Here is a 26,452-nt window from a genome sequence, read left to right as displayed (position 1 = left end):
TCCAACACAGGAACCAATGTGTAAACTGTCAGGGTGTCCGCAGCGTCACTTGGTGACAGCTAACGCATTTGGTGACATCATATATTTCTATGTTGCATGTCATGCATAACTTGGAAATATATGCTGTGTTTTCATATTTTCATTCACAAATTCATATTGTTATGCTGTTTAGTAACTGCGAGGTATTTCACGTTTAATATCCTCTGTGCTTATGATCTTATTTATATTTAGCTTTTCTTTGCTGTACTGTAATTATTTGCGGCTGCATAGACCCTAATTGTCAAAGGTATCATTAAAAGGTTTACCAGCTATTTAGTGTTTGCACTTCCATAAAGCAGGGGAATTTACAAAAGATAGATTAAAAAAGAATGGTCATAATCAAAGCAGCAGGGCTGAGGTATCCTGGCCTTTAGACCTTAAGTATGCAAAAATACTGTATCCTACATTTCCCCTAAAGCAATTCATTTGTGTCTTTCATTCAAACCCCTCGCTTACCAAATGCCTGCGTCTTTCAAACTCCACAACCTCCAGTTTTTAACGCAAACATTTTAATCTCAAGCCGGAGGAAAGATAACCCTGATGATATCATTATGAAATCTTTTGCATTATATTCTCAGTTTTGAAAGCTCCCTCCAAAGCTACCAAAGATATCATATAACTGATTTCACAGGCTGTGTATTACTCTTCATGATGAGTAAACTGAACTTCTTGTGTAAAATTGGTGAAATGCATCTTTAAAGTTTCAACTTTTCTTATTTTTTTATTTACCAGATTGAGATTTTTAGGTCTATATATTTTTTTATTATTGTGTAATCATTTATCTCTCTTTCTCTCTCTGTCCCCCCTGCAGTGTCATCATGTATTACCACCTACAAGAAGACACCTCCCCCAGTCCCACCACGCACCACCCCGTCCAAACCCTTCATATCCATCACAGCGCAAAGCAGCACAGAGTCTGCCCAGGATGCTTATATGGACGGGGGCTCCGGCCCACGGATGGGCATCAGCTCTCAGCCGGGCCTGTCCAACTCCACGGAGAGCATCGACAGCATGAAGGCCCTGACAGCAGCCATAGAGGCAGCTAACGCTCAGGTACATGGCCCTGCCAGCCAGCATGTCACCAACAGCACTATCACCATCACTGCCACCGCCACCACCTCCGCCGTCGCGCACGCCTCCGCAGACAGCAAGGCGAAGATGGAAGCACTCCGCAAGTGCCTCTCCATAGGGATCCAGGTTTGTAGATGCGCCCAAGGTTTCTGTAGAAGTTTTAAAATAAAGCTCTGGCATGCTTTTTGACAGATTCTCCCCTCCTCTTAGGTGGACCCAGAGGAAGGAGGGCCCACAGAGGAGCAGTCTAAATTCCAGTCAATAGGAATTCAGGTTGAGGATGAGCGATGGTGAGTAGAGAGAAAAGAAAGGAAAAGCAGAACGTTGTAAAAGTGAAACTGGATATGTCTGATGGGAGGGATAAGGCAGAGATAGCACAAAAAGGAAGAGGACTTATGGACACAGAGGGAGGTTTGTAGTGTGCAGTACAAGCTTTTGCCCCCCTGCTCTGGCTTCCCGCAGCAGCTGTCCCCAGTTCAGGGGAGGTTGGCGTCAGAGCCTCCTCAGCCAGGGGCCCCAAGTGACAGCTGGGCCAGAGGATGTGGTACAGGGAACTGGGAAGGTGGAGGGGGTGAGTTGACAGCCATCTGTTGCTCAAGTCATTGTGATTCAGGCTACTTTGAGGTTGTGTGTGTTTGTGTATGTGTGGGAGGGAGGGAAGGAGAGAGACAGAGAAGGGGAGGGAGTTTTATTGGGTTTATTTAGTTCCGAGTAGTGAGAAACTGCTGTGCTGTCAGCTATAAACTCCTATTCTGCAACATGTCCCCAGTTTCAGAAGAAGCAGCCTAGTGTGCAAGCTGTTTCATTAGCTCGCATTGCACCAGACTTATCAAGGCCTCGGCTGGGATTCACAGGCATCTATGGATTCTTTGTCTGCTTTCGTTCACCCTGTCAAAACAATGACCGTCTGTTTGGTGAAGGAAGTTGAAAAATTTAGCCACAGTACTGGTTTCAGGCCGTAACCAAGGCATGCCTCAGGAATTCAAAGAGACACCTTTAATCAAAGGTCACAGAGAGGGCTGAGTCCAGCACTTCTAAACAAACACAGTGTCAGGGAATGTGAGGGGCTTTCTGGAAGGGGAGGTCTCAGCTGACTGACCAAACTCTGAGTTCCAAGAGTTGCCAAGCCAAATATTAACTCATCCAGACACCTTCTAGTCTACCGGGGCTTGGATGTTATGCAGCACTGCAGCCTGTGCATTTCTCTGGTTAATGTTTGGAGTAGGTGGGGACGATATTTTTGTTGGTGCATGTTTGATATATATGTATATTTTTTTTACCTGTTGGCGTGCGTGCGTGCATGGGTGTGCGCGTGTATGTGTGAGTGAGGGTTCATGCATTTGTGCCTGTACCTGGGAGGTCTGGGCATGCTGGCCCTACATTAGATTTCCAGACAGTGAGAGTGCCAAACTCCTGCGGCCTTGCTTCAGTGCTCAAACTCCCTTATTTGTGTGTGTGTGTGTGTGTGTGTGTGTGTGTGTGTGTGTGAGAGTCTGTGTGTTTATATGTCTCAGGTCATAACCTCACCTTGCTGTTTGAACTAGGATTAACTGAAAGGGAGCTGAAGAGAGCTATAAAAGAGATGAACACAACAAATAACATGTCTTTACACAGACGTCTTTCTGTGCAGAACTGTATAGAAGTTTTTAAATTGTGTCAATTAAATTATACAGATTTTATGTCTTTTTTTATATAAAAGCGCACTTATAAAAAACTGCAAGTATCTAAGCTCAAAATTCATAGAAGTGCAAAAAAAAAAAAGAGATCTGTAAATGAGATAGAATTTGGTGGATTAATTGTCAGATTCTGTCTTTTTAGGGCCTTGCAAGTGTATGGTCTGGGGTTGGTGGTCACCAGATGGCTTTGCAGTCACAGGGGAAGTGGGGCATTGCTCATGGTCCTGTAGTGACTAAACCATATGCACAGCCATCTTGAAAAAACAACTTAAAGGACAGCTAGACCTCCCTGTGTTTTTGTTTTTGTCCCAGCTGACTGAAGGTTTTTCATTACTGGCATAAGACAAACAAACAGGAAACCTCGGGTGCAAGTGCGACTTTTTAAATGTCAATCTCTGGTGCATAATAGCACAAGTGGCTGTGTAGTACTATGTTTTTTCGTCATTCAGCATTCCTCTTTCACCTTGGAGCTTCCTTCTATATCCAAAGAAGACAGCAGGCTGCTGTTGTTTATAGATGCTTCAGTATTTCTTCATATTTGTGGTTTGAACCATGCTTTTGGCAGATGAGAGGAAAAGTAATAAGACTTAAACAAAAAATCTGAGGCCTGCCAAAATCTGTAGCATATGGAATGCAAAACGCCACCTCTTTACAACTTTCTGTCATGTTCAACACATGAATGTCATGAGAACATGGACTCTATGCATTTTTACTTGCCCCCCCCCATGCATATCTTCCTCATATTTCATAATTTTTTTTCTCCCTCACATTGACTTTCCTCTTTATATGTCCCTCCTTGTTCTTTTGCCCCCTGCTTATTGATATGTCTGTCTTTCTGTCTGGGCTGTGTTTGGCCTTGCCCGTCTCTGCCCCTGCAGGAAGTTGTTAGCAGGCTGATAGAAAGCAGGCTGAGGTCATTAGAACTGAACACCTGCTCGGAGGAGTTACTCTTTAACTGCTCTTCACACACACTCAAACACTCGCAGGCTGCTGGTAGGTACAGATAAAGCATATCCACACTGTTTGATCTACCCGAAGCCACTCCCTTGTTCTTGCTCTCTCTTTTTCATGTTCACGGGAGAGGAGAGATGAATGAGAAAAAGGGAGGTAGAGATGAATGGGAAGCACAGAGGAGGAGTATGCGTCCGGAGATGGGCTAAAGCAGACGTGATGGAGCAGTGATCATTTGTGTTTCTCATGCTGCAGGCAGGTCAAGCTGAGGCTCATGTGCGAGAGGATTGTTGGCAATTCAGTGTCTTTTCTGGCTTAGAACAGCTGTTACTTCTTACTAATTTGCAGCCTATTGACAAAATAGAGTAAAATATATAAACCCAGACATGGCTAGTAATAGGATGTGGCATGTTTGGTATACCAGAATTTAAAAGTTTGCAAAAGGACGTATGTGTTGAGCTCATATGTGTACTATTCTGCATTTATTTTTTCTTTGTATCTTTAAAACTCCTGTCCATGCAAGCTCTAACATATGCTGCAAAGTGTATCAGTTACTTTTAAGTGGCTCAGTGAGTAGCACACTGGTACGTTTTTGTAGTATTTAATAAATGATGTGCTTTGAGTCTTGTACCACTTTGAGTTGTAATCTGGCAGTGATTAGACTGCAGGTTTGCCCAATCACTGTGCAGTTAGCTGGCCAATTTTTCCCCCCAAAACACCTGCATCCCTCTGGCGTCCCATTCATTACTGGGGTAGTTAGCTGCTCTATAGAACATAGCCAAATGTGTGTGTGTGTGTATGTGGATTTAATCTTTGCACATGAGTGTGTGCTGTTGCACACAGTGCGGAGGGACTTGGCAAAGGCTTCCCCAACAGTGGCACAAAGCCTCTGAGCCAAATACGATATGGCACATCCAGCTGTAGGGGAGGGTCCCAGGTGTGTATGTGTGTATGAGTGTGTGCTTGCACAATTTTTGTATTTGCATCAGCCCCAAAGCAGGATTTGTGGTGTTATAGACGATTGCACGCTTGGTTGCTTCTGAATGAGCCAGGTGACAAAACAAACACACACACACACACATAAGACATTCCAAACTGCAAAAGATATCCAAAATTATCAGTGATAAGATCACTGTGATCATTTCAATTTTTCATACCGGGAGCACCTCCAATAATTGTGTAAACAATATTATTATAATTGGTGCTAAAAGGAAGGGGCTAATGTGAATTACTATACAGTATGAGTATGTGTGATCAGTCACTGCATAAAATCACATCTATAACATGAGAAAAAAAAAGAACAACACGTGTTTGTTTTCCACTCAACCTTTTTCTTGCCTCCTCTCCTAGTTACCGCAGGATGACCCGCTCCAACAGCGTAACTACGGCTGTGCAGGCTGACCTCGACAACCCCACAGATGCCCCAGGGCTGCCAGCGCGTCACTGTGCCACCATGCCACGGCAGCACTCCCGCGATGCTGCCACCTCTACTGTCAGCATCCAAGGCTCGGGGAATCACTATCATGCCTGCGCTGGAGATGACTACGGGGATGTGGGGTTTGATCCATCTATCCTGCCCCCTCCAGATCCTTGGATGGACAGCGTGGCTGAGCCAGAGGTGGGCACTTTGGAGGCTGCCAGCCGATCGGTGTGCCCCCGTGACGGCCGCTGGTTCCTCAAGTTGCTGCAGGCCGAGACAGAGCGTATGGAGGGCTGGTGTAGACAGATGGCGCAGGATGAGATGGAGAATGAGCTGCCTGAAGAGAGTGAGTTGAATCATAGGTTTTACATGCCAGGATATTAGACACTGATATTAGGTCTATTATTTGTCCTCCTCTCCTCTCCTCTGATTTGATGGGTGCAGGTATTCATGGTATTGGACCACAATAGCTGCTTGTTCCTGTCTCAGGCCCTATGGCCTCCACAGACATACCGTGCATACTTATCAATAGGCCGCTGCTGGCCCCAGCCACACATCTGTCCTCTAGATACACTGTATAATGATCTTTAACACAAACAGAGTGAAGGGGTTTCTCTCAGTGCTTCTTCCATGCAACTATTTGATCTTAACGTAACACACGTGCATACACATAAACAGTAGTATATGTCTGTATGCACTCGTCTAAATATGTTTTACTCACATGCACATACCAGATGGAGCAGATAAGCTTCAGGAAGTAGGCACTGCATTTATACTTGTCCTTAGAGCGCAGTTGATTTCATGTCTTACTGAAAATGTCATTGCTTATGCAGCTAGTGCGTTGTTATGGTTCCAGGCAAGAGATTCTCTCACAGAATGTGCAGAACAGAGAGGCTGTCTCAAGGTTACGTTTTCCCAGATCCCACACTACCATGTGTGCGCACACACAAGTACACACACATCCTGAAGGGGTTGTGTCTGTAGTGGAGATTCATTACTCCCCCTCTCAGTTTCTGATCCAATTCTCTTCATGTCGAGTAATGTATGCAGTGACAGTTCCTCTCCACAGGGATATGTGAGTCAATAAGACTGACCACTGGAGTCAGGTTATGCATTACAGCCTTGTTTATCTCATATATAAGTCTGCCAAACTGGCATCGTACGAGAAATGAAATATTGCATTCTTAAAATATGTTTTTAGGACCATATGTTTGATTTGACAACAGCTAAAAATATTCATATGTACTGTAAATGTGGCATTTTGGATTGGGTGTTCATCAAGTTTCTATTTTTTGAGAGCATAACTAATCATTTTGGAGCAGTTTGGTAATTATTTCACTTTGCCCAATGATTTCTGTTCATGAGAGGCACGTATAAAAGACGATTCTTGCACATCCTTTTCAGTTGCATTACTATTGCACCCTCCCTGCTAGCGTTGCAACATGCCTTCAGTATGCGGTTCTGTGAGTAATTGCATTGTGAATTCTGTGTGTGTGTGTGTGTGTGTGCGTGTTTGCGTGCATGTTTGTCTGTGTCTTTCTGCAGTCCTGGGGAAGATCCGCAGTGCAGTGGGGAGTGCCCAGCTGCTGATGTCCCAGAAGTTCCAGCAGTTCCGGGAGCTGTGTGAGGAGAATCTGGTATGTGTCACCTCATCCTCTGCATGCCCCCCCCCAAACACTGACATCATCCTGCACAAATCATCCTGACAGGACAGGCAAGTGCTCATTTACTATGCATCTAGTGTGGAGTGTGCATCTGTACCCCCTTACTGTCTTTCACATACAAAAAAAGATCTCGCGGTGTGAAAACTAGAGCCCTGACAAAAAAGGATTTTTGGATTTTTGTGTTTAAGTACGCTAAATCTTTTCTGTTTGTGCTTTTTTCTTGCAGATATTAACCTTTTTTTCCATTTGCATGTCAAAATATTACAAGCACATGTGTTGCATAATTTACTGATTATATAACAATAAGACCTGCCATAGTGAATGAAATCGAAGCCATATTCTGGATACAAGCCTAGTACCTCCAGATGTTTAGAATAGAATTCAAAATCTGTCATTTGAATTCCAAATACCATGTGCCTCAATATGCATTCGACTTACTTGAAAGCCAATTCAGTGATTCATGCGGCTGCTGTAAGACTGAATCATGAGACAGCAACAGCATCTTTCCAAAAATGTAGCAGGTGTATAAGTATATAAACAACATGTTTTGTATGTGTGTGTGTACATGTGTGTACGTATGCAATATTTGTGTATCAGAATCCAAATGCACATCCACGGCCCATCTCCCAGGACCTGGCAGGTTTCTGGGACATGCTCCAGCTGTCAATCGAGAACATTAGCCTGAAGTTTGATGAACTCCACCAACTCAAGTCCAACAACTGGAAACCTCTGACCCCCCCAGAAATTCAGGTGCAGACACATGGAAAAATTCATTCAATGCCATTTCAAATGATGAAATTCACCTAGCCTCCGTTTTGTTTTCGAATGCCTTACTAACACGCATGTTATTTGCTGTCATTACTGTATGAGAGTCCTAATGATTCACAGCTAAGCTTTGTTGTAGCATGCAGATATTTGTTGTGTACTGTCATGTTGCCTGCCTCACGTCACCACTTGTATTTGTGTGTTTTGTTCTGTCTTGTTGCCGACAGTGAGCTGCTTTTGAGAAGCTACTCTACCTGCCATGCACTGTTGGGGCCTGTCCATCTCCAATGGTCACTTTTACCTCACGCAATGGCCACCACCGTGCTCTCTTACCCCACACAAACGGCTGCTACTGTGAAGCATAACCTCATTCAAAATTGCATGCTCTGACATTACGCCGGCAACAGCTACAGTGCTCTTTCTAACCCCTATGCAAATTGACTGCAGTTGTGTTGCTCCTTACTGTGTTCAGCTGCAGCTTGCCACAAGGACTCAGTGGTCTGTTTTTAAGACTATTTGTCATTCCTGTCCAGGAAAGAAGGATGCCTCCTCCCGTGCCAAAGAAGCCCCAGAAGGGCCACCCTCCCCTGGCTAGGGACCGCTCGCTGGAGAGCTCAGAGCGCCAGCGTCTGGAGGCTCGCAAGCGCCTGCTAGCTGCCAAACGTGCTGCATCGGTTCGGCAGAGCTCTGCTACCGAGAGCGCAGACAGTATTGAGATCTATATACCGGAGGCTCAGACCAGACTATGAGACATGCAAACATATGTACCTACACACATGCCCTATACACATAATAGCACTGAATGGTAAGGCTAGGGTGTTAACATTATACAATCATATTTTTTGCGGACTGACCCCGCGGACTTTTGCGGGGTCAGTCACGATGGGAGTTGTTTGAACAAGAAATGTACATTTACAGTATTTATTTATTTATTTATCTGCCCCCCTTCCTCCTTTCCTTCTCCTAGCTTTGATGTAGCACTTCCTTTTTCCCCCATACCTCCGCCCACCCCTCACTCCCAAAGAAGTCTCTTATAAATCCCTTTTTTTAAGTGACCTGATATTACATATTCAAGCCAGGTGTAGCACAGCAGTAATGTATTAATGTGTTTCAGGAACTGAGGATTACAAAGGAAAACTGGGAGGGAGCATGCATGGGCATGTGGAGTTTGTTTTTGTATACACATGCTTACAATCACAAACTTCTGAGCAATGTATTTGATCTGATCTGCTCAGATCAAGTACATCAAATCAAATGGAGAGACCAGACCAGACCTATTAACTCATATTTGATATATTTATTAAGTTGATTTTATTTATACTTTTACCAAAATCCCAGTATATGAATCTGAAAATACGTACAATGATGATAAACATTAGAACAGAATGGTAAAATGACCAGACAAGGAAACTATAGTGTCGGTTAGCGACACAGTTCGCCATCTGTCTGAAAATGGGTCTTTCCAGTGCCAGGAGGCCGACCCTGTAGGAAAGGTCAAGGGTCAATTCAGATTTGGCTCCTCCAGGTTAAGCAAGGGGGCTTTTGAGCCAGGAGTGCATTTTTAGGGCTCAACAAAGAGTACATTTCACTGGAAGAATCACTGTTTTAAAATGCCACAAACCTAATAATTCTGGGGCTGAATGGTCCTAGTGGTTTTTGATTATCAAGGTAGCAACAACCTGGAAACAAACCGCCTATCTTGTCTCATTAGAAACTGAGCAAAACATTTTTGTATAAAGGACATATAATGACATGTCATGCATGCTGACACGAGGTAACTGATCTTTTGTTTGTTTTTTTTTTAAACAGGTTTATTCTTTTCTCATGTTGCATTCAAGCTCTTCAGTGTTACAGACTAAGCTAAAATACTGATATTTGGTACAAAAGTAGTAGTTGTACTATATTTTACTATGTGATTTTTAGACAAGGTTTGACAGTATCTAGACTAATGGACTGAAAAGGGACTACTTTCTCCTCACTGTGTGTGCACTATCTCTGCCTCCAAAAAGCAGTTATTTGAAGGTCATAAAAAAACACAATTTCTAATATTTTGTATTCATGTTTGATTTATTGATTAGAAGAACAATGACTGTTTATTGACATTGTGATTATTATAATGCACTGACAACAAGGCCCTTATACTGTGTTTGTTTTATGTATGTTGGTTCTTTAGCATGACAGGCACCTTTTTTGTCTTTTCTGTTTCAGTGATCAGCCTTAATTTCTAATATGATAGTTGAGCACAACAGCAGTCTCAGGGGTGTGTGTGGGAGTGAGTGTGAGTGTGAATGTGAATGTGAATGTGAATGTGAGTGTGAGTGTGAATGTGAGTGTGAGTGTGAGTGTGAGTGTGAGTGTGAGTGTGAATGTGGGTGGGTGTGTGTGTGTGTGTGTGTGTGTGTGTGTGTGTGTGAGATGAAGGGAGAGAGTGTGACCAGCTTCATGTGGCTGTATGTGACCCATGGCTTTGTCTCTTACTGTATATAACTCCAGTCACCAAGATAGGCCATGTTCTTAAATAAAGGAAATGGTGTCAATGTCATCTTTTGAATGATGTTCCTCTTCATCATCTCAGCCCAACTTATTTCAGTGTAACAAGGTATTTCTGTCAGCTGCTTGAATGTGGAGACAATCCTGAGCCGGTTTAACATCAAATGATTTTTTTAACAACGGAATAGCAGATCTTTGGTGTGTAGTCCAATTCTCTGTATTGATCTGACAAAGTTTTGTGCCACTGGATAACTATAGGTAAGGCATCATTCCTGCTATTTGTCTCTATTGAACGCTACCTGAAGATTTCATTGAGAGACGTTTGTTTGTGAAAAAACTCAAGTGATGAAGTAACCGTACAGTATGACTTATATTTCCTTTAGTTGGTCGATATAAATTTTAGAGAGGGTGCATAAAAGTAATACTAGTTAAAACTTAATGCCATTTTATGTAGGTGAAGCTCATTTTAGATATTTTTTTTTTACTTTGGAACTTGTATTTGAATTAAACTGTCTGTCAAACCACTCATTTCTTATTTATGTTTATTATATTAACATATCAATATAATACTCCTGGTATAGCAGGGAGTTACCAACCAGAATGTTGGATTGTGGTTAATTGCTAAACTCAAAAGACACTCCAGCTATCTGGGCAATTCTGAAGCTTGTGATGTAGTAATAAGAGAAAAACATTCAAATAAACATTTGTACATAAATGAATGTTTCCCTATGTAAATGTAAGCTTAAAAAAACCCCAGTCAATAACATATTAAGCAGATATACATTTTGTAATTAATGTTATTACACTGTTGATGTTATGGCACGTGTATGAGCTCTTATCAGCATTAAAAAAATATCATTGCCATAATTTTGTTGTGTTCATTTCTTCCCCGCCTCCCCATGTGTTTTCAATTGGAATATAATTAAACAGATTACAAGGCCAGCATAGTGTGTTTTTAGGGCATTTCCCTTCCGCAGGGGCGGGTCCCCATAATTAGACAGCACTTTTGGCCTCGGCTTAGCCTCACCGCTCCTGTACATGCAGCTTCTGGTGATTTGTCATTCACACATCAGTCATGTTGAGGGGAGGCATGCTGACTACAGTGGCCAGAGTTCAGGGGTGGGAGGGGGGTAAAAGGGGGGGTTGCAGTAGTGGGTTTCATTTTGTATAAGGCCTGGCCCTGGGTCAGTCTACCCTTCACATGGCCTACCATGGTGGGCCACAACTGCCCACTGTGCTCCTGGAGGTTTGTTTAAACCCTTATTAGTGATTACATCCTCCTGACTGGACCCAACCTCTGCCACATGAGCTGTCACTTTTGTCAGGCAGCATCTGACAAAAGGTGGAAAACTCAAAAGGCATTCTGAATATTTGTTAATGGTCAGCAGGGGCATGCCTTCGGGGGCAATGCTCCAGCCACTGACAACTGATAATGCGTTTTAGATAACCAATTGTCCTAACCGGTGGTGGAATAAGTGTTCAGAACCCTTCTCTCGTAGCAATACCGCAATGTAAATAGACTCTTGTAGAAGTAAAAGTCTTGCATTAAAAATGTCTGTGAGTGTTACAATATTATACAGTTTAAATTAGCATTGTATTGCTGTAGTTAGTTAAGAGGGATCTGATGTAAGTATTTTATATACTATTTAATCTGTAATAAAGCAACATATTTTATATAAGATGGTCATTTGTCTCATACATAAAATCATAATCTGTAAAGTAACTATCCCTGTGAAGTAAATTTACTGGAGTAAAAAAGTACAATATTTCCTTCCGAAATGTATCAGAGTAGCAGTATAATTGGCATGAAATGAAAATCCTCAAGTACCTCAAATTTGTACTTAAAAGTCAAATCAGATACTAGTTTGTTTTGAGCTTCAGAGAACATATAATAAATGAAAGGGTGGCTGTCTCAGCAAATACGGACAACAAATCCTATTGAGACCAATAGAGAGTCTTTACGATTGTAGTAGGACCAGAAGGGAACAGCTGTCCGCCTAGTGTTGAGCGAGGCAGCATACTCAGTTGTAAACTGCCTTACATTGACTCTATTGAGATGCAAACACACATAAAGCCCTGTTGGGAAGAAACTGTTGACGTCTGCTGTTTGCCCGTGTTAATTTATGCAGGATTATGCTAATTGGCAGTAGCTGTTGTAAACCTCTCACAAACAGGAATGCCTCTGAATGCCTCCGGAAAGACATGAACGCCAACCTATTTCTGTCCTCCTGTACTCATCTTTTTATATACTGAACATTTTGACTCAATACACTCTTGTGATCCTTAAGGGATAAATCAGTAATGTTCAAGTTTGACAGGATTTACAAGAATACAGCTTGTACAGATGCGTGCAGGATTTAAGTGATCTGAATGATCCACAGGAGGGAAAATGCTATAATGAAAATGATCGATTCTGAGATGTAGAAAAACAAAAATTTATTTGAATCCCATGTGACCCCTATTTGCCACAAACATTGCACAGTATGAAAAGAAATCACATCATTGGGCATTATGTCACATTAAGCATATAATGGTCCTATTATACATGAAAATGTTTTTTGGTGATCTCAAAAAATGCTGTCTTTGTCAGGTTGTAAAACAGCAAATTGCAGAAAAGACATCTGTAGTGTTTAATTTTCCAGTCCACTGGCCGTCGTTTTCGCTGAGTGATGGGATGAAGGCTCAGACTAAGAACCTGCTACATTGGTCATCTGAAATATCCCTTGGTGGGAAAAAGAGTTTAAAAAAAAAAAAAAAAGCATAGAAGTTTTTTTTCTTTTAAAATAGCTAAAAGTAAAAGTAAATTACAAAATCAAAACTATAGTCATACTCATGAAAACACATAACATTTACTACAGTAGTGAATAAGTTTGTCATAGATGCCAAGAGCAAAGTATGTTTAAGACACTGAGATGACCTTCCTCTGCCTTTAGTGTGCAAACAAATGAGGCAGAACAATAATGAACTGATCTCTGAAATGTAAAACAGTAAACGTGTGTGGATGCAACCAATCCGCCTGATTGGTCTGTGAAGGAGGGCTGATTCTAGCTCTAGCTCTTGCTCTGTTCTCTAAAATGATATACAGTATAATGGAAAGACATAAGACAGGCAGCATTTATATCTGATAACATTTTTGGTCCCTGTGTGCAAATAAGATACACATGTAGATACATACGCATGTATATGAAATGAATAAACAACTTACAGCCAAGGCACCTCAATACAGTTTTTTTTCTCAATTAAAAACAAACAAACAAAAAAACAAAAAAAAAACCAAACAAACAAACATCCTCATCAATTTGATTGGTATACCAAAAATAGAAATGATCAGGCTTTCATGTGGATTTGTTCTCTGTTGCGTGCAGACAAGTCACTGAACTCAGACTATGGAACAATGAGTCCCATAGTCGAGACACAAAGTCAGTCTCTATTGCCTCCTCTTCTTCTTCTTCACTTTCTCCCTTTAGGAGACCAGCTGTTTGGCTTGCAGCTCCATTTCTGCAGCCCGTTTGAGGGCCACGTCCACCAGGAGCTGGAAGCCGCTGAAGTCTTGTGTGAGGTCTGGAGGGGTGGGGGGAGGGGTGTTGAACAGCCCGCTGCGGGGGCTCAGGTTGCCCTCCATGCTGGTGCTGCTGAGGATGGTGGTAGTGGTGGGGAGTGGCTGGATGCCTGGCCCTTCATCCTGGCACCTGAGTAACGCCTGTGCAGACTGCAACAGCTCAGCTGCCCTGTCGCAGTTCATTCCTGGCACAGAAGCGTGGGAGGCTGTCGGGCTGGCCTGCATTGCTGCGGTGACAGTGGTGTGACAGATGACAGAAGGGCGGGTGGGCATGAGCCCCGGAGAGGGGGACGTGGAGGTTGGAGAGGGTATGGAGGGGGACACTGCCTTCCTCAGGACACCAGGCATGGCGGGTTCGAAGCTGGAGGGGTGGAGAACACGTTTGTCGAAGCTCTCCTCTGTACTGGCTGCAGGACTGTTGTGTTTTGGGGACTGGGAGCTGTCAGAGAAGCTGTCCCCAGCCTTGCTACCTTTCCTGGAAATCGTAAACTGGTTGGGATCTTTGCCATCTTTCCTCAGCATCTCTGGGAGAAGTCGCCGCCGTGCGTTAATGAACCAGTTGCACACCTGGAAAAAACAACAAAAATCCATGCTGTGAGAAAGCCGTATCACATGGCTCATTTATGTTCTGCCTTGCAGTTTAAAGGAAAATCTGCTGGTGCACTTACTCCCAGGTGCAGCTTGCACCTGTGTTTACAAAGGAGAAATCACCATGAAAGGGTAAACAAGACCCATCACACAATAGACTATATATTTCACACCATTGACATTTCCTGTTTTTCATTTCAGCACTGAAAATTGAAAAAAACCTGACTTCTAAGATTTACACAAAATATAATGATCACAACTCAAACTATGGAATGCTAAACATTAACTTCCATCCAAAAATCTAATTTGGACTTCTTAATCCTGTATTTAAAATAAGTTTCGATAAAAACTATTCACTTTTGTCATAGCAGAAATCATGGTCATCTTTCTTATTTTTTCCTCAGTCCTCCAGGCTAGTCGTAACTGGCTCAGCGAGGCTTGTAGCTCTAACTATGTAAATGACTCTGCATTGTTCCCAGACAGCTGGGATGGAAAGGGGCTGGAGGGAGGGAAATTCCTGTCCAACTGCCTCAGCCAAGCCCAGAGAACACAGGGAGTGAGTTTACTCACACTGTCTCATAGATTTTAGTGTTGCAACATCAAGCTGGTTTGAATGACCTTCAATTCAGTCATGTTTTGTTTGTCATCTAGACAGGAAATGATTCAGTCAAGCTGACACTTGCTTCCTCTTGACTTTTATAGTGGTCTGTTTACAATAACGGTTTACTGGTAGTGAAGTCTTAGATAATCTTATCTTTTCAGTCATATCTGTGTCTATACCTGCAGTGTGGAGAGCTGAGTCTGCTTGGACAGGAGGGCTTTCTCCTGTTCAGAGGGGTAAGCGTTGTAACGGTGCTCGTACAACCAGTCCCTGAGGATCTGAACTGACTCCTTAGGCAGATTCCCCCGCCGTTTCCTCTTCCCGTTGCTCCCCGCGCTGGACGACAGATCCAGAGGGGCGTCCACGCTGTCCTCATCATCCGTCTCACTCCCAGAAAGCATCATCAAACCTGCGCAAGCAAGCGCGAGCAAGAGAAAAGAGAGTGTATGAGAACAGGACAAAGAAGAATATGTATTGTCTTATGTCAGGCACCCTGTTGTCAGTCTCCAAGCCATTCTGCTGCAGCCGTTTACCAAAAGCAAGCTATCTGGGAGGCAGCTGATGTGTCAGAAGCAAGCTGTCAAATTCAGCCATGTGATTCATATAAGGAGCGAGGGAGGGAGGGAGGGAGTGAGGAGGGAGGGAGGGATGGGGGGGGACGTCACAAAGGCTGGTCTGATGCTGTGTCAGTTATAAAACCTGCCTCGACAAATACAAGTCAGGTCTACTGCACAGTCTGAGAGCACACCTTGCATGCTTGGATAAGTGAAGTACACCGGGCTGACCACAAGAACAGTCACTGTATAAAGGGAGGTTTTGTTTTGAAGAACAGAAGCAGAGTATTTGCAAAAATTACAGACTTGCAATCATTTTAATGTAGCGTTTTAGACAGGTCTACTCAAAGTCAGTCATGCTCAAACAGGATTGGGGCCTTTGAAACTCCCTGAAAGTCAAAAGTGTTGCCCAGGGAAAATAAACCTGTTTATAAACTGTTTCTAAAACCTACTTTGGTTAGATTGTTGTCTGCCATTAGTCTATTTTTAGCTGATTATGGTACAAAATGTCACAGACAATTAGGGTTAAGTAACACCAGACATCGGATATTTGATCTTCCTCTGGAGAATAAAACACTAATTTTTACAGTTTCTCATATGATGTTTAGGTCACTTTTTACACATGGATACCACCAGCGTACTTTGCAGGCAGCCCAGACGCCGTTAATGAAAATTCAGAAACAAAAATCTGGGGATATTTAATCCACAACCCTGTGCAGTCTGCTCTGGGGCAAACTAATGGGAAAGAAATGAGAAAGTTCCCAAGTCAGAGCGGCCAACAGGATGAGGTAATTACGTAGGCTGGAGAGAGGAGAAGGGGGAGGGGAGACCTGTTGCAAATCAGCGTCTCCAGACTAAACAAAAGAATCCAGGGCTGCGTGGTTCTTTGTATGCAATTCAAAAGTTTCTACACGCAAAAAGCGACTTCGCCACTAACTTTAGTCCTTCTGAATTATCACTGTTCAACAGACTGGCCAGAAAAAGTGCTTAAAGCCCACGAAGACACTGGTTTTGTAAGTTTTAACCAACTTGTAAGGGGTTTTCTATTGTGTGTGTGTGTGTGTGTGCGAGCAGCACCACGAGGTCCATCAATGTAACAAGGCGACAGCAACTTCTCACAATGAGGTCAGGATGAACATTAGCCTACATTTGGTTTTAGATACTATTTAAAGATGCCTAAGGTGTTTCTGTTCCTGCTAGACGGTTAAAAGGTACAATATATAGATTTTTAAAGCTCGCACGTTGTAAAAAAATGTAGCAATTCAAACTCTCCAACTCACAATAGTCTCCCAACTTTAACTTGTTTCATCGCTTTTATAAAACTTCCACACAAATGCAGCTTTCGTCACTTAAATTAGCTTCTATTCCAACTAAAAGCAGGCGTCGTTTTATTCAATTTTGACGTTTTATGTGAGCTTCTGAAGTTAGCCTCATAACACCGTGAGAACAAAAACCCCGCACATGGCCACACAGTCGTGTGTTATGGTGTCAAAACTTGAATTAAACGTATCTAGAAAAACACAAGTGATAGGCTAACATAGCTATATCGACTTTTGACATCGCGCCAGCACATGGCAGAAAAAGCCCCCTGTCATGTCTGGAAAGGAAACAATAGACTGCATGGTTTGCATATGAGGGAAATCGCTCTGTTTATTCGTTCTCTAGGTTGCCTCTCGTTACCTAAACTAATGTTGACATGTTTTTTTTTGTTTTTTTCAAAAGCAACCAACCTACCCTTTTTCGTCTTCATCTCCGTGCGAAAATGCCCACTTTTTCCTCGTCAAGCGAAGAAGAAAATTGTCTTCTGTGTAAGTGCAGTGTTTTTCTTCTTTTCTCCAGATATCCAAAGTGTGTATCCGAATTTCCGAAAATCCTTATTCATCAAAACTCGTTTCTCTTTTCTTTTCTTTTTTTTTTTCCTCCTCTTCTGGTCGTCCTTATTTGGAGACTTGAGGAGGGTGGGGGGGTTTACCTGAGATCTCTACGTCCCTTCGACTCAAAGCCCTTTTCTCATTGACTGTGTGTTTGATCCTGAAACTGGGTGACAGCTATCTTTGACAGCTGCGTGACTCAACGCACAGAGATCCTCCCACCGTGGAGGGCAGAGGAAAAATCTCTGACATCAGCATGGCTTGTTACACTGACATGGATACGGTCTCGCTAAGCTTTATCTGCCTCAAACCCAGTAACAAAACCAAACAAACATCCCCTCACTCACTCTGTATATTAAATTATGATCCGCAGAAAGGCGTTTATTTGGGCGGGCAGTCAGAATGAAGACGACGACGACAACAACAACAACAACAGGCTGGCGGAGAGCACTGCGGACCTCGTGGTAACATCTTCCACACAACAATAAATAAATAAATAACCACAATGAAAAATCACAACACTATTGCCCCAGACTACTATTTGGCGATTGGGCCGTGTGGTGTGTCTGTGTGATATTCAGGAATACGTTCTGTTACCTTACAGCTTTTTGTGTGTTTTTTTTTTTTTCTCCTTTTGGTTTAACTTTTGTGTAACACATTGTACAGAAGTGTCTGTGGTATTGGATCGCTTTTTCTTTATACACTCTATGTGTGTGCTTTGTAGAAGTAACCTCTGTGGTCCTGCTGTGCTTTTTAAAAATTCATATCGTATCACCATAGTGTTGTGCTTTACAATAAGGGACCCATATTATGGTAATATCTGCAAATGCTGTGTTTATACCACTGCACCGTTTCCCTCCCATATCGTCAGTATAGTAGCTCATCCTGTAGAGACTGAATCGTGTTTTTGTTGTGGTATGCGTGTGTCATTTCCTTTTCATGATCATCGTTATTTAAAGGATTATTGTTCTAATTATATATATATATGTATATGCATTGGTGCAACAGGGGCATTTTTGAGCCAACCTTGTACCAGCTTGAGGTTAGTGCATCCGTTCAGGTTACTAAAGACAAGAGTACGTCGAAGGAAGCGATCAATGCATTCATTTGTATGCCGTGCGCAACCCTGCGACAGCTGCTGTAGCAACGTCTCTCTCTTTTTTTTTTTTGAATGCATTCGTTCCGCGCAGGCGTTTATTTTTCTCTCTGAAGCTAAATGTCGCCTCCGTGTGTGTACACGTGGAACTGTACACCAATGCGACACGGCATTGTCAAACATTAGGTCCCTCTGGTGGTTATTATGCTGCAGTGTGACAAGAGTTCAAGGGCAATGGAAAAAGAAAGAAACTTTATTTTTTAAAATATCAATCTCACTGCTGAGAGAGAAATATTATTTCTCCAAAATATTTAATTCTATGATTGAAGATGAGGAGTATTATTTGCAAAAATCAACCAAAAGGCCCCATGTTGTAATATTTTGGTATAAGTGACTGACAATCATTAGAAATTCAAATGGGCAACCCGCCACAGAAAGTCTAAATTAATAATGTGTATTATTTCTGGACTTTTTTTTTTTTTTCATCATAAATTTACTTTACAGCTGCGCTTGTAACTGACTCCTCTGAAGTAATGTCTATATTAAGCGCTCACATTCCTAGTAAACACAAGTAGAGTGACTGTTTCACTCCGGACAAGCTGAAACAGTCAGACAATGTATTAAAAATAGAGACATGAGCAAGTTGGGCATAATGCTGCAGCCTACTGTTGCCATTAAGTCTATATCAGCCACTATTATATACTGTGTTACACCATAATAATAATAATAATAATAATAATACACTGCCGGAAAATTAAAATGCAATTTAAAATACTAAATCACTTTAGTATTTTTAATTTTGGTAACCCTAGTTCTCGTACATTTTTTTACTTGGTAGACGTCTTGAAGTACTGGTGTTAAATAATGTATGTGATTATTTCTTTCAGCAAATTCAAAATAAAAACTGAAATTCAACAAGTTCAGTGAAACCTTTTCCCTATGTTGTGAGCTTTGTTTGGTTCCTTTTTCAATGTAATAAGGGTGTATAACGGAGAGGTGTGTATTCAGGTAATGTTCTTTTCATGCCTACATAGTACTGCCACCATTGTCCACTTTGACTTTTTGGTGGCTGTTTTCATATGCTTATAACTTTAGTCACGCTAATCTATTCAGGGAAAGGAACGAGTAAAAACGTTTGCCAGAAGAACATGATAGATTATTTGCATACTTCAACACTGTTTGATACGTTGCCACTCAAGTAATTTGGCTGTGACAAATCAAATCCTCTACATTTGTCGACATGCGGGAAAAAACAGCATCAGTCAGGACTTGAAAACGGAGAGCTGCATCAAGTTGCCTACAGACAGCAAGAACGATACCGGATATTGGAGGTTTTGCTTTCAAACTAAAATCGTAATTATCACTTTTTAATCGGGCACGGGTCTTCCACGTTACCTCCACGTTACTTTTAATTTCTAATCCACGAGGTTTCTGCACATCTGCATGCATGGCCAGAATATTTGGGTGAATCCGAATTTGTTATTCTTTTGTTTCTGAACGTTTTTGAAAATTAAATATTGAAAAAAAAAAAAAAAGATCGGACTTGAAAATTGCCCTGTAATTTATCACATTGAACATGGGACTTTGCATACAAGTTTTTAGTTATTCATTATTATTAGGTCCGAGTGCTGAAGTTGATTAGAAACTAAAAGTAACCACTTGGCTGCATAACTATTACAATTATCATCTAAGTTACCAAACTTGAATTGCTTTTTTAGAATATTTTTTTTAATTATCGTGCTTAGGTAATTGATTTTGATAAGGCCATTAACTCTGAACCTCAAGATTTCCATTTAACTCATTATCTGACTTCTAAATGCATTTCGCTGCATCAGTTACGATTTAGATCTGATCTACTAAATGAGGTAAATACTTATGCAAACATGTAGTTAGTGTTTTATATTTGTAGCTAATTCGGATCGTTTTGTAGAGTTCTCTTTTCACTTTGACATCAAAGGGTTTATTGTCATTGATAGCAGTGGAAAAAAAGCTAAATCTACTTCATTTTTGTAATACAAAAAACAATGAAAACTTCCAAGTGGGGATTATAATTTCATAGGCCATGTAAAATGCCAAGAATTTACTGTTAACTGAATTTTACTGTTTTAAAAAAAAATGTAACGAAAATGTAATTAATCACAAAGATTATTATTCACTGTATTAAAAAAAAACTTTTGGCATTGTTCGTCGACAAGGACTTTATTTTGAAAGCTTTTAAGCGGAAGGTATTTTGGTTTCATTCTGTCGGACTTGACTCTGTTGAAGCAGACAGGGTCTTGTTACGGTTTGAAGTCTAAAATTAGGGAGGCACCCCAACTGCAAATGACGCAAGGAGGCTAAACTAGACAGTCAACTCGTCTTTGTGTCAATGGTAACACGACTCAGGACCATGGAAACGTTCCCTACAACTTTGCTGTTGTTGATGACATGTTGGGTATTTTTAGCAGTTGTTGTCATCCTTCCGTAGCAGCCCGGCTGCGACGTTCAGTATAAAGGACTCTTTCAAAATGCAGTTGTACAACAGTGTGCTGACACACTACCCGAGGTCGTCGCGCAAAGTTACGATAACTTTATCGACCGGATCTGAGCGATTGAACGCAACAGCATCAACTTCCTCTGTGCCTGATAAACCAGGGTTTAGTCAACCAGACACAACTCCAACGACCGACGGGGATCCGGTGAGAGAGACAGCTTCTTCCGCAAACATGCCTGCCTTTTCGTGTTACGAAGCTTCATCCATGAGGCCAATTTACTTCACGTCGACTGCTGAAATATTAATCCGCAGACCCGATGGAGTGGAGAGGTCTGTGCCTGTCCATATCATGAGGGAGTCCAAAACCAAACCACCCTCTCCTAACTCGCATAATGAAGAAAGCATCCTCTGTAAGGACTGTGACACTGATGTGATAGTGGACTTAATAGATCATCTTAGAAATGGGTCAGATGAGCTTTTCCCTGACTGCCCAGAGCTGGTTGCAAATCACGTTTTCACCAGTAACAACGTTTGTGGACCCAGAGAAGAAGAATGCAAGAGGATGGTAGGAAATTCAAGTGGCGGTGATTCGTTTTTAATGACTAATGCTCCCCTTAGAAGCAATGGATGGGCCACATTACATGAAGATGAGCTGGTCCCTTCCAATGCAGCTCAGCCTGGAGACCGCATAAAGGAAGATTTTAATGATATGAGCAGTGGCAAAGCTGCTCCAGCATCAGATGAGAGACGGGCCTTTGAGCTCAGTGTTCTGCAGGATTCACCTCCACAGATATGCCAAGAGAGAGGAGATACCAACAATAAAGTCACCCGGCACGTGGCTGAAGTGGAGAAACAAAACAAGTACCTCCAGGAGAGGAATAAATATAGGTACCACATCATTCCGGATGGCAACTGTCTGTACAGAGCTGTGTGCAAAGCCACGTACGGGGACCAGGCGAGGCACGGGGAGCTTAGGGAGCAGACGGTGCACCACATCGCTGACCACTTGGATGAGTTCAACCCCATCATTGAAGGAGATGTAGGAGAGTTCTTGATCAACGCAGCGCAGGATGGAGCCTGGGCCGGGTACCCTGAGCTTCTCGCCATGAGCCAGATGCTGAATGTCAACATCCACCTGACAACGGGGGGGAGCTTGGAGAGCCCCACTGTCTCCACCATGGTGCACTATCTCGGGGAGGATGCTGCTTCCAAAGCTGCTATCTGGCTGAGTTGGCTCAGCAACGGTCACTACGACGTCCTCTTGGACAGGTGTCTCCCCAACCCAGAGTATGAAGACTGGTGCAGACACTCGCAGATGCAGAGGAAAAGAGATGAGGAACTGGCAAAGTCAATGGCAGCCTCATTATCCAAAATGTACATTGAGCAAAATGGATCTGCGTGAAGGAAATATGTCGGGAGTTAAAGGATGCACTCTTACAGTAGAGTGTAGAACTCTTTTGTTTCTGCTTGGTTTCTACATACTTAAACTGATTTTTTTTCTAAGATTTATATTGTGAGAGAAAGGAAGTGCAGTGCACAAACTTAGGATTTTGTATATGCTAACATCGACAAATTACTGGCAGTTTTCACTGAAAGTGTTTGAAAGTTTGCGAGCCTGTTCTTCTGGATACTGTGGGTCATGTTAACATGAGTGAAATACTTTAATATTGTTACTGTACATGTAAGTGCTTTTGAGTCTATAGTATTTATTTGCCTCTTAATGGCAGACCAGTTATTTTTCTATAATGCCTATGCTTTTTATGCCATCGCCAAATATTTTGAAATGGCGAGAGACTTGGTTTGCATTTTTGTCACTTAGCTACATTGTTTAATATCTGTTTAGCAACTCTCTTTTGCACAAAGGTCTTATCAGACTAGTTCAGAGAGTGTGATTTGTGTCTGTGAGAACAATTCAAGGGTTCTTTTTTTCTAATATTACAGTTCTTTTTAGGATTTTGACGAAATATTTCAAAATAAAGTTTTGAAGAAACCTGATTTGCAATGTTTTCATGTTTAAATTATATGCTCATTGCTTGATTATATGTCCCTTGTCTACATTTACACAGAAATTGTTATTCAGTATCACAATGATAATGTCGGCTATGTTATCTCAGGTGCTGGATTGTAGAATAACTGTAATGGAATCCATCCATTACATTGCATCATAGTAGGCCAGATGAGGTTATGTGTGCTACACTCACCCTCCACCCCCCTGCTGTCCTAAAGTGAAAAGTGATGTGTGGAATTTATTACATGCAGGGACCCTGGAGCCTGCAGCCTCCCATTCAGGTCAGTGTATTAGGTGAATGTGGTCTCAGTTTTTATTTATGTTGTGCTGTGATATTTACAATGTTCTCCTTTTTGGCATTTGACTTTTAAATTTTTTCACCAGTTTTGTAAATTTGTGAGATAATTAGGGATAATCATGAGACTGATATTTTAATGTAAAAGTTTAAGAAAAACTCAATTTAAAATTTGTCATATTTGACATCTGCCTTGGGGCCTAGATAATAGATAATGTGCCTTTACATAATAATGGTATTAAAACATTTTGGGTCAAGAGTTACATTTCTGATGTAAAAGTTTGTGAGGGAGCAAATTATCTCTCTTAAAATAAACAAGCAGCAAAGAGTAAGGTGAACAATATAGGCAATTATCGAAATTATATTTAGGAACAAATATAACTATTATGCAATTGCTGGACACATTTTGATCATTAGTACAAATTAATGAGACTCACTACTAACTTGACTAATTTAACCGAAATAGCTCTGTTGCTTGTGACCCCTTTTATACAAAGCAGTATCTCCTTGTCACCCTCATCACAGGTTGCATGTCTATGAGTTGTGAGCTGATCGATTGAAAAATGATTCCTCCTTCTTAGATTGTGTTTAATTTGAATAAATTATACAGGCTCACTGTAAAGTGGCATGAAAAAGTTTGGTCACCCCTGGTCAAAATTTCTGCTACTGTCAATAGTTAAACAAGTAAAAGATTATTTGATTTCCAAAAGGAATAAAGTGAAAGATGACACATTTTTAAAATATTTTAAGCAAGATCATGTTTTTTTTGTTTGTTTTTTGTGTTTTTTACATCTTTTACAGTTTCTAAATTATAAATAAAGGAAAAAGGCCGCAAACAAAATTTTGGGCAACCTGCATGGTCAGTACTCAGTAACACCCCCTTTGCAAGTATCACAGCTTGTAAATGCGTTTTGTAGCTAGCTAAGATTGAAGCCTTGTTTTGGGGATTTTCGCCCACTCTTCCTTGCAAAAGGCTTCTAGTTCTGTGAGATTCTCGGTCCGTCTTGCATGCACTGCTCTTTTGAGGTTTATCCACAGATTTTCGATGATGTTTGGGTCAGGGGAGTCTTCAGCTTGTGCCTCTTGAGGTGGTCCATTGTTGATGTTGAAGTGTGTTTAGGGTCATTATCCTGTCGCAGTTTCCATCCTCTTTTCATTTCAGATTTTTTATAGATGATCTGACGTTTTTTCCCAGAATTTGCTGCTATTTAATTGAATCCATTCTTCCCTCTACCAGGGAAATGTTCCCTGTGCCTGTGCAACACACTCCCAATGCATGATTGATCCTCCCCCGTGCCTTACAGTTGACAGGTTTTATTTTCATGAAATTCTGCGCTTTTTTTCCTCCAAACATACTTTTGCTCATTGCGGACGAAATGTTCTTTTTCAACTTCGTCAGTCCACAGGACTTGTTTCCGAAATGCATCAGGCTTGTTTAGACTTTCCTTTGTAAACTTCTGACAGTGACGCTGAATTTTGTGCAGGGGTCACAGGAAAGGTTTTCTTCTGATGACTCTTCCATGAAGGTCATATTTGTGCGGACGCCGCTGCACAGCTGAACAGTACACCACCACTCCATAGTCTGCTAAATCTCCCTGAAGGTCTTTTGCTGTCAAATGGGGGTTTTGATTTGCCTTTCTAGCGATCCTACAAGCAGTTCTCTTGGAAAGTTTTCTTGGTCTTCCAGACCTCAACCTGACCTACACCGTTCCTGTTAGCTTCCATTTCTTAATTACGTTATGAACGGAGGAAACAGCTACCTGAAAACACTTTGCTCTCTTCTTTTAGCCTTCTCCTGCTTTGTGGGCATCAGTTATTTTAATTGTCAGAGTGCTAGGCAGCTGCTTAGAGGAGGCAGTGGCTCCTAATTGTTAGTACAAGGAGTATTCGTAAGGCTTTGAAATTTGCATCACTTGGCCTTTCCTAATGATGACTGTTAATAAGCCGTAGCCCTAACAAGATAATTAAGGCCTGAGACCTTGGTAAAAGTTATGGGTGCTCAAATCTCGATAAGGGTGCCCAATGATGCTCCTTTCCTTTTTTTTCACTCCAAAATTGTACAAAACAAAAATAATACACTTATCTTGCATAAAATGTTGAAAAGTATGTTTCAAACTTAACTTTAGGCCTTTTGAAGATCAGTCCATCTTCTGCTCACTAAACTATTCACAGTAACAGAAATTTTGACCAGAGGTTCCCAAACTTTATCATGCCACTGTACTTCACAAGAATGGAGCAAATTTATTTATTGTTGCTTACTGCTTTATATATTTGTGTATTAGACTGTGCTGTAGTTGTACTGAATTGCATTTTATTAAGGTATTCGTGATCATTTTGGCACAAACCCTTTCTGAATCTGTCTAGCATGTCAGCCCGCTGATAACCTTGCATTTTTCTTCCATTAGGTGGCAGTGTACCCCCCTCCCCGTATACTCTTGGACAAAGTTATTGTATTATTAAAGGAATTGGTATTTCTTGTTTTCAAACTGATTACAACGTGGGGTTATCGGACCTACCGCACTGATTCAAATGGACTTTTTAAAAAAAAGACGTGAAGTGTTTCAGGATTAGTAATGGTTAATGCGGCAAATTGTGGAATACTGTGTTAGGAAGTTTGAATTGATTTATTTTGTAGATTGACCAACCAAGATTTTATGATACAGATTAAACGCTGACAATTTTGTCATTTCCCTGATTTAGGCAACTGGATAATTCCATGAATCCATGTAACATCAGTATATGTGCGCAGCTTCCAACTTCATTATAGAGTTATGTATCTTTTTCCCTGAAAGCTTTACAGTGATGACGTAACCCTGCAGTCATGTGGACATTACCGGGGGAAAAAAAAAAAGTTTGTATCTTTTGTAATGCGGGAGGAGGGAAAGTGCCTCTCCCTGCTTCCAGTGTGTCTCGTGTGCACCACAAACTATTAGGCAGGGTACAGGTGAAAGTGGACCGAGCGGGCTGCTCCACCGCAGTACTGGCACACGGTCAGCACAGACACACAGAGGGAGCAGAGGGGAAAGTCACTGACATACGCTCCCCACCGGTGCGCGTAGCCTAGTGTGTCTTTGAGGGGATTCCCACGCGACAAACGGACGGGGGACGCGGTCACCTCGACGCAGCTCGGCCCCGGTGCTCGGAAGTTACCGGGCACTTTGAAATAACCCGGAGACCAGGGAACACAGTCGGTGGTCGCGTGGCTTGACCTGAGAAGCGGTATCGGACATGTCGGGACACCGGGTGCAGTTCGCAGACCTTCCTCCGAGTGACCACAAAGGAAGCCCCAAATTTCACAGTAAGCAAAAAACACTGAGCTGCTTCATCTCTA

General features: G+C 41.8%; 4 protein-coding genes and 1 long non-coding RNA gene across 10 annotated transcripts in view; 4 read left to right on the top strand and 1 right to left on the bottom strand.

Moving 5' to 3' along the window:
* The window catches only part of dlgap1b (discs, large (Drosophila) homolog-associated protein 1b), a 90,212-nt gene extending 79,281 nt beyond the window's left edge, over window positions 1-10,931 (top strand). For 4 of the 5 annotated variants that reach the window (XM_040126679.1, XM_040126680.1, XM_040126678.1 and 1 more), the window contains 6 exons: window positions 851-1,236; window positions 1,321-1,400; window positions 5,088-5,503; window positions 6,703-6,794; window positions 7,419-7,571; window positions 8,120-10,931. In XM_040126679.1, coding sequence (XP_039982613.1) covers window positions 851-1,236; window positions 1,321-1,400; window positions 5,088-5,503; window positions 6,703-6,794; window positions 7,419-7,571; window positions 8,120-8,335 — 1,343 coding nt within the window. In that variant the 3' untranslated portion in view covers window positions 8,336-10,931. Of the gene's footprint in view, window positions 1-850; window positions 1,237-1,320; window positions 1,401-5,087; window positions 5,504-6,702; window positions 6,795-7,418; window positions 7,572-7,813 lie in introns of all 5 variants that reach the window. The other variant, XM_040126682.1, reaches the window with a different exon arrangement.
* Window positions 10,932-12,495: 1,564 nt separating this feature from the next.
* Window positions 12,496-17,515, bottom strand: tgif1 (TGFB-induced factor homeobox 1). Its single transcript, XM_040127606.1, has 3 exons — window positions 17,113-17,515; window positions 15,004-15,233; window positions 12,496-14,202 (listed from the first exon to the last, which is right to left on the bottom strand). The coding sequence occupies exons 1-3, from the start codon at window positions 17,126-17,128 to the stop codon at window positions 13,540-13,542; spliced, it is 909 nt and encodes a 302-aa protein (XP_039983540.1). The 5' UTR covers window positions 17,129-17,515; the 3' UTR covers window positions 12,496-13,539.
* Window positions 16,077-17,839, top strand: LOC120790236. Its single transcript, XR_005707516.1, has 3 exons — window positions 16,077-16,391; window positions 17,101-17,186; window positions 17,623-17,839. It is a non-coding gene; the product is annotated as an uncharacterized LOC120790236 (long non-coding RNA).
* A 2,770-nt stretch (window positions 17,840-20,609) lies between these two features.
* LOC120789606 (OTU domain-containing protein 1) lies at window positions 20,610-22,773 on the top strand. The gene has a single exon (XM_040126393.1). It carries the CDS (start codon window positions 20,853-20,855, stop codon window positions 22,218-22,220), a length of 1,368 nt encoding a protein of 455 aa, XP_039982327.1. The 5' UTR covers window positions 20,610-20,852; the 3' UTR covers window positions 22,221-22,773.
* Window positions 22,774-26,037: 3,264 nt separating this feature from the next.
* The window catches only part of si:ch211-285f17.1 (sickle tail protein homolog), a 108,059-nt gene continuing 107,644 nt past the window's right edge, over window positions 26,038-26,452 (top strand). Inside the window, exon 1 of one of the 2 annotated variants that reach the window (XM_040126430.1) lies at window positions 26,038-26,419. In XM_040126430.1, coding sequence (XP_039982364.1) covers window positions 26,350-26,419 — 70 coding nt within the window. In that variant the 5' untranslated portion in view covers window positions 26,038-26,349. The remainder of the gene's footprint in view (window positions 26,420-26,452) is intronic. The other variant, XM_040126439.1, reaches the window with a different exon arrangement.

This window comes from Xiphias gladius, chromosome 5 (assembly GCF_016859285.1).
Source record: "Xiphias gladius isolate SHS-SW01 ecotype Sanya breed wild chromosome 5, ASM1685928v1, whole genome shotgun sequence".
Classification (NCBI taxonomy): domain Eukaryota; kingdom Metazoa; phylum Chordata; class Actinopteri; order Istiophoriformes; family Xiphiidae; genus Xiphias; species Xiphias gladius.
Note: the sequence above shows the minus strand (reverse complement) of the source record. Positions and strands in the feature narration are given on the sequence as shown.

What these genes read in the sequence shown, in the direction of transcription:
- tgif1 (XM_040127606.1), bottom strand. An exon ending in CTCAGCTCTCCACACTGCAG is followed by an intron (nt 14,203 to 15,003) that starts GTATAGACACAG and finishes TGTTTTTTCCAG; the next exon opens with GTGTGCAACTGGTTCATTAA.
- LOC120789606 (XM_040126393.1), top strand. Translation starts at nt 20,853, where the DNA reads ATGCAGTTGTACAACAGTGTGCTGACACACTACCCGAGGTCGTCGCGC.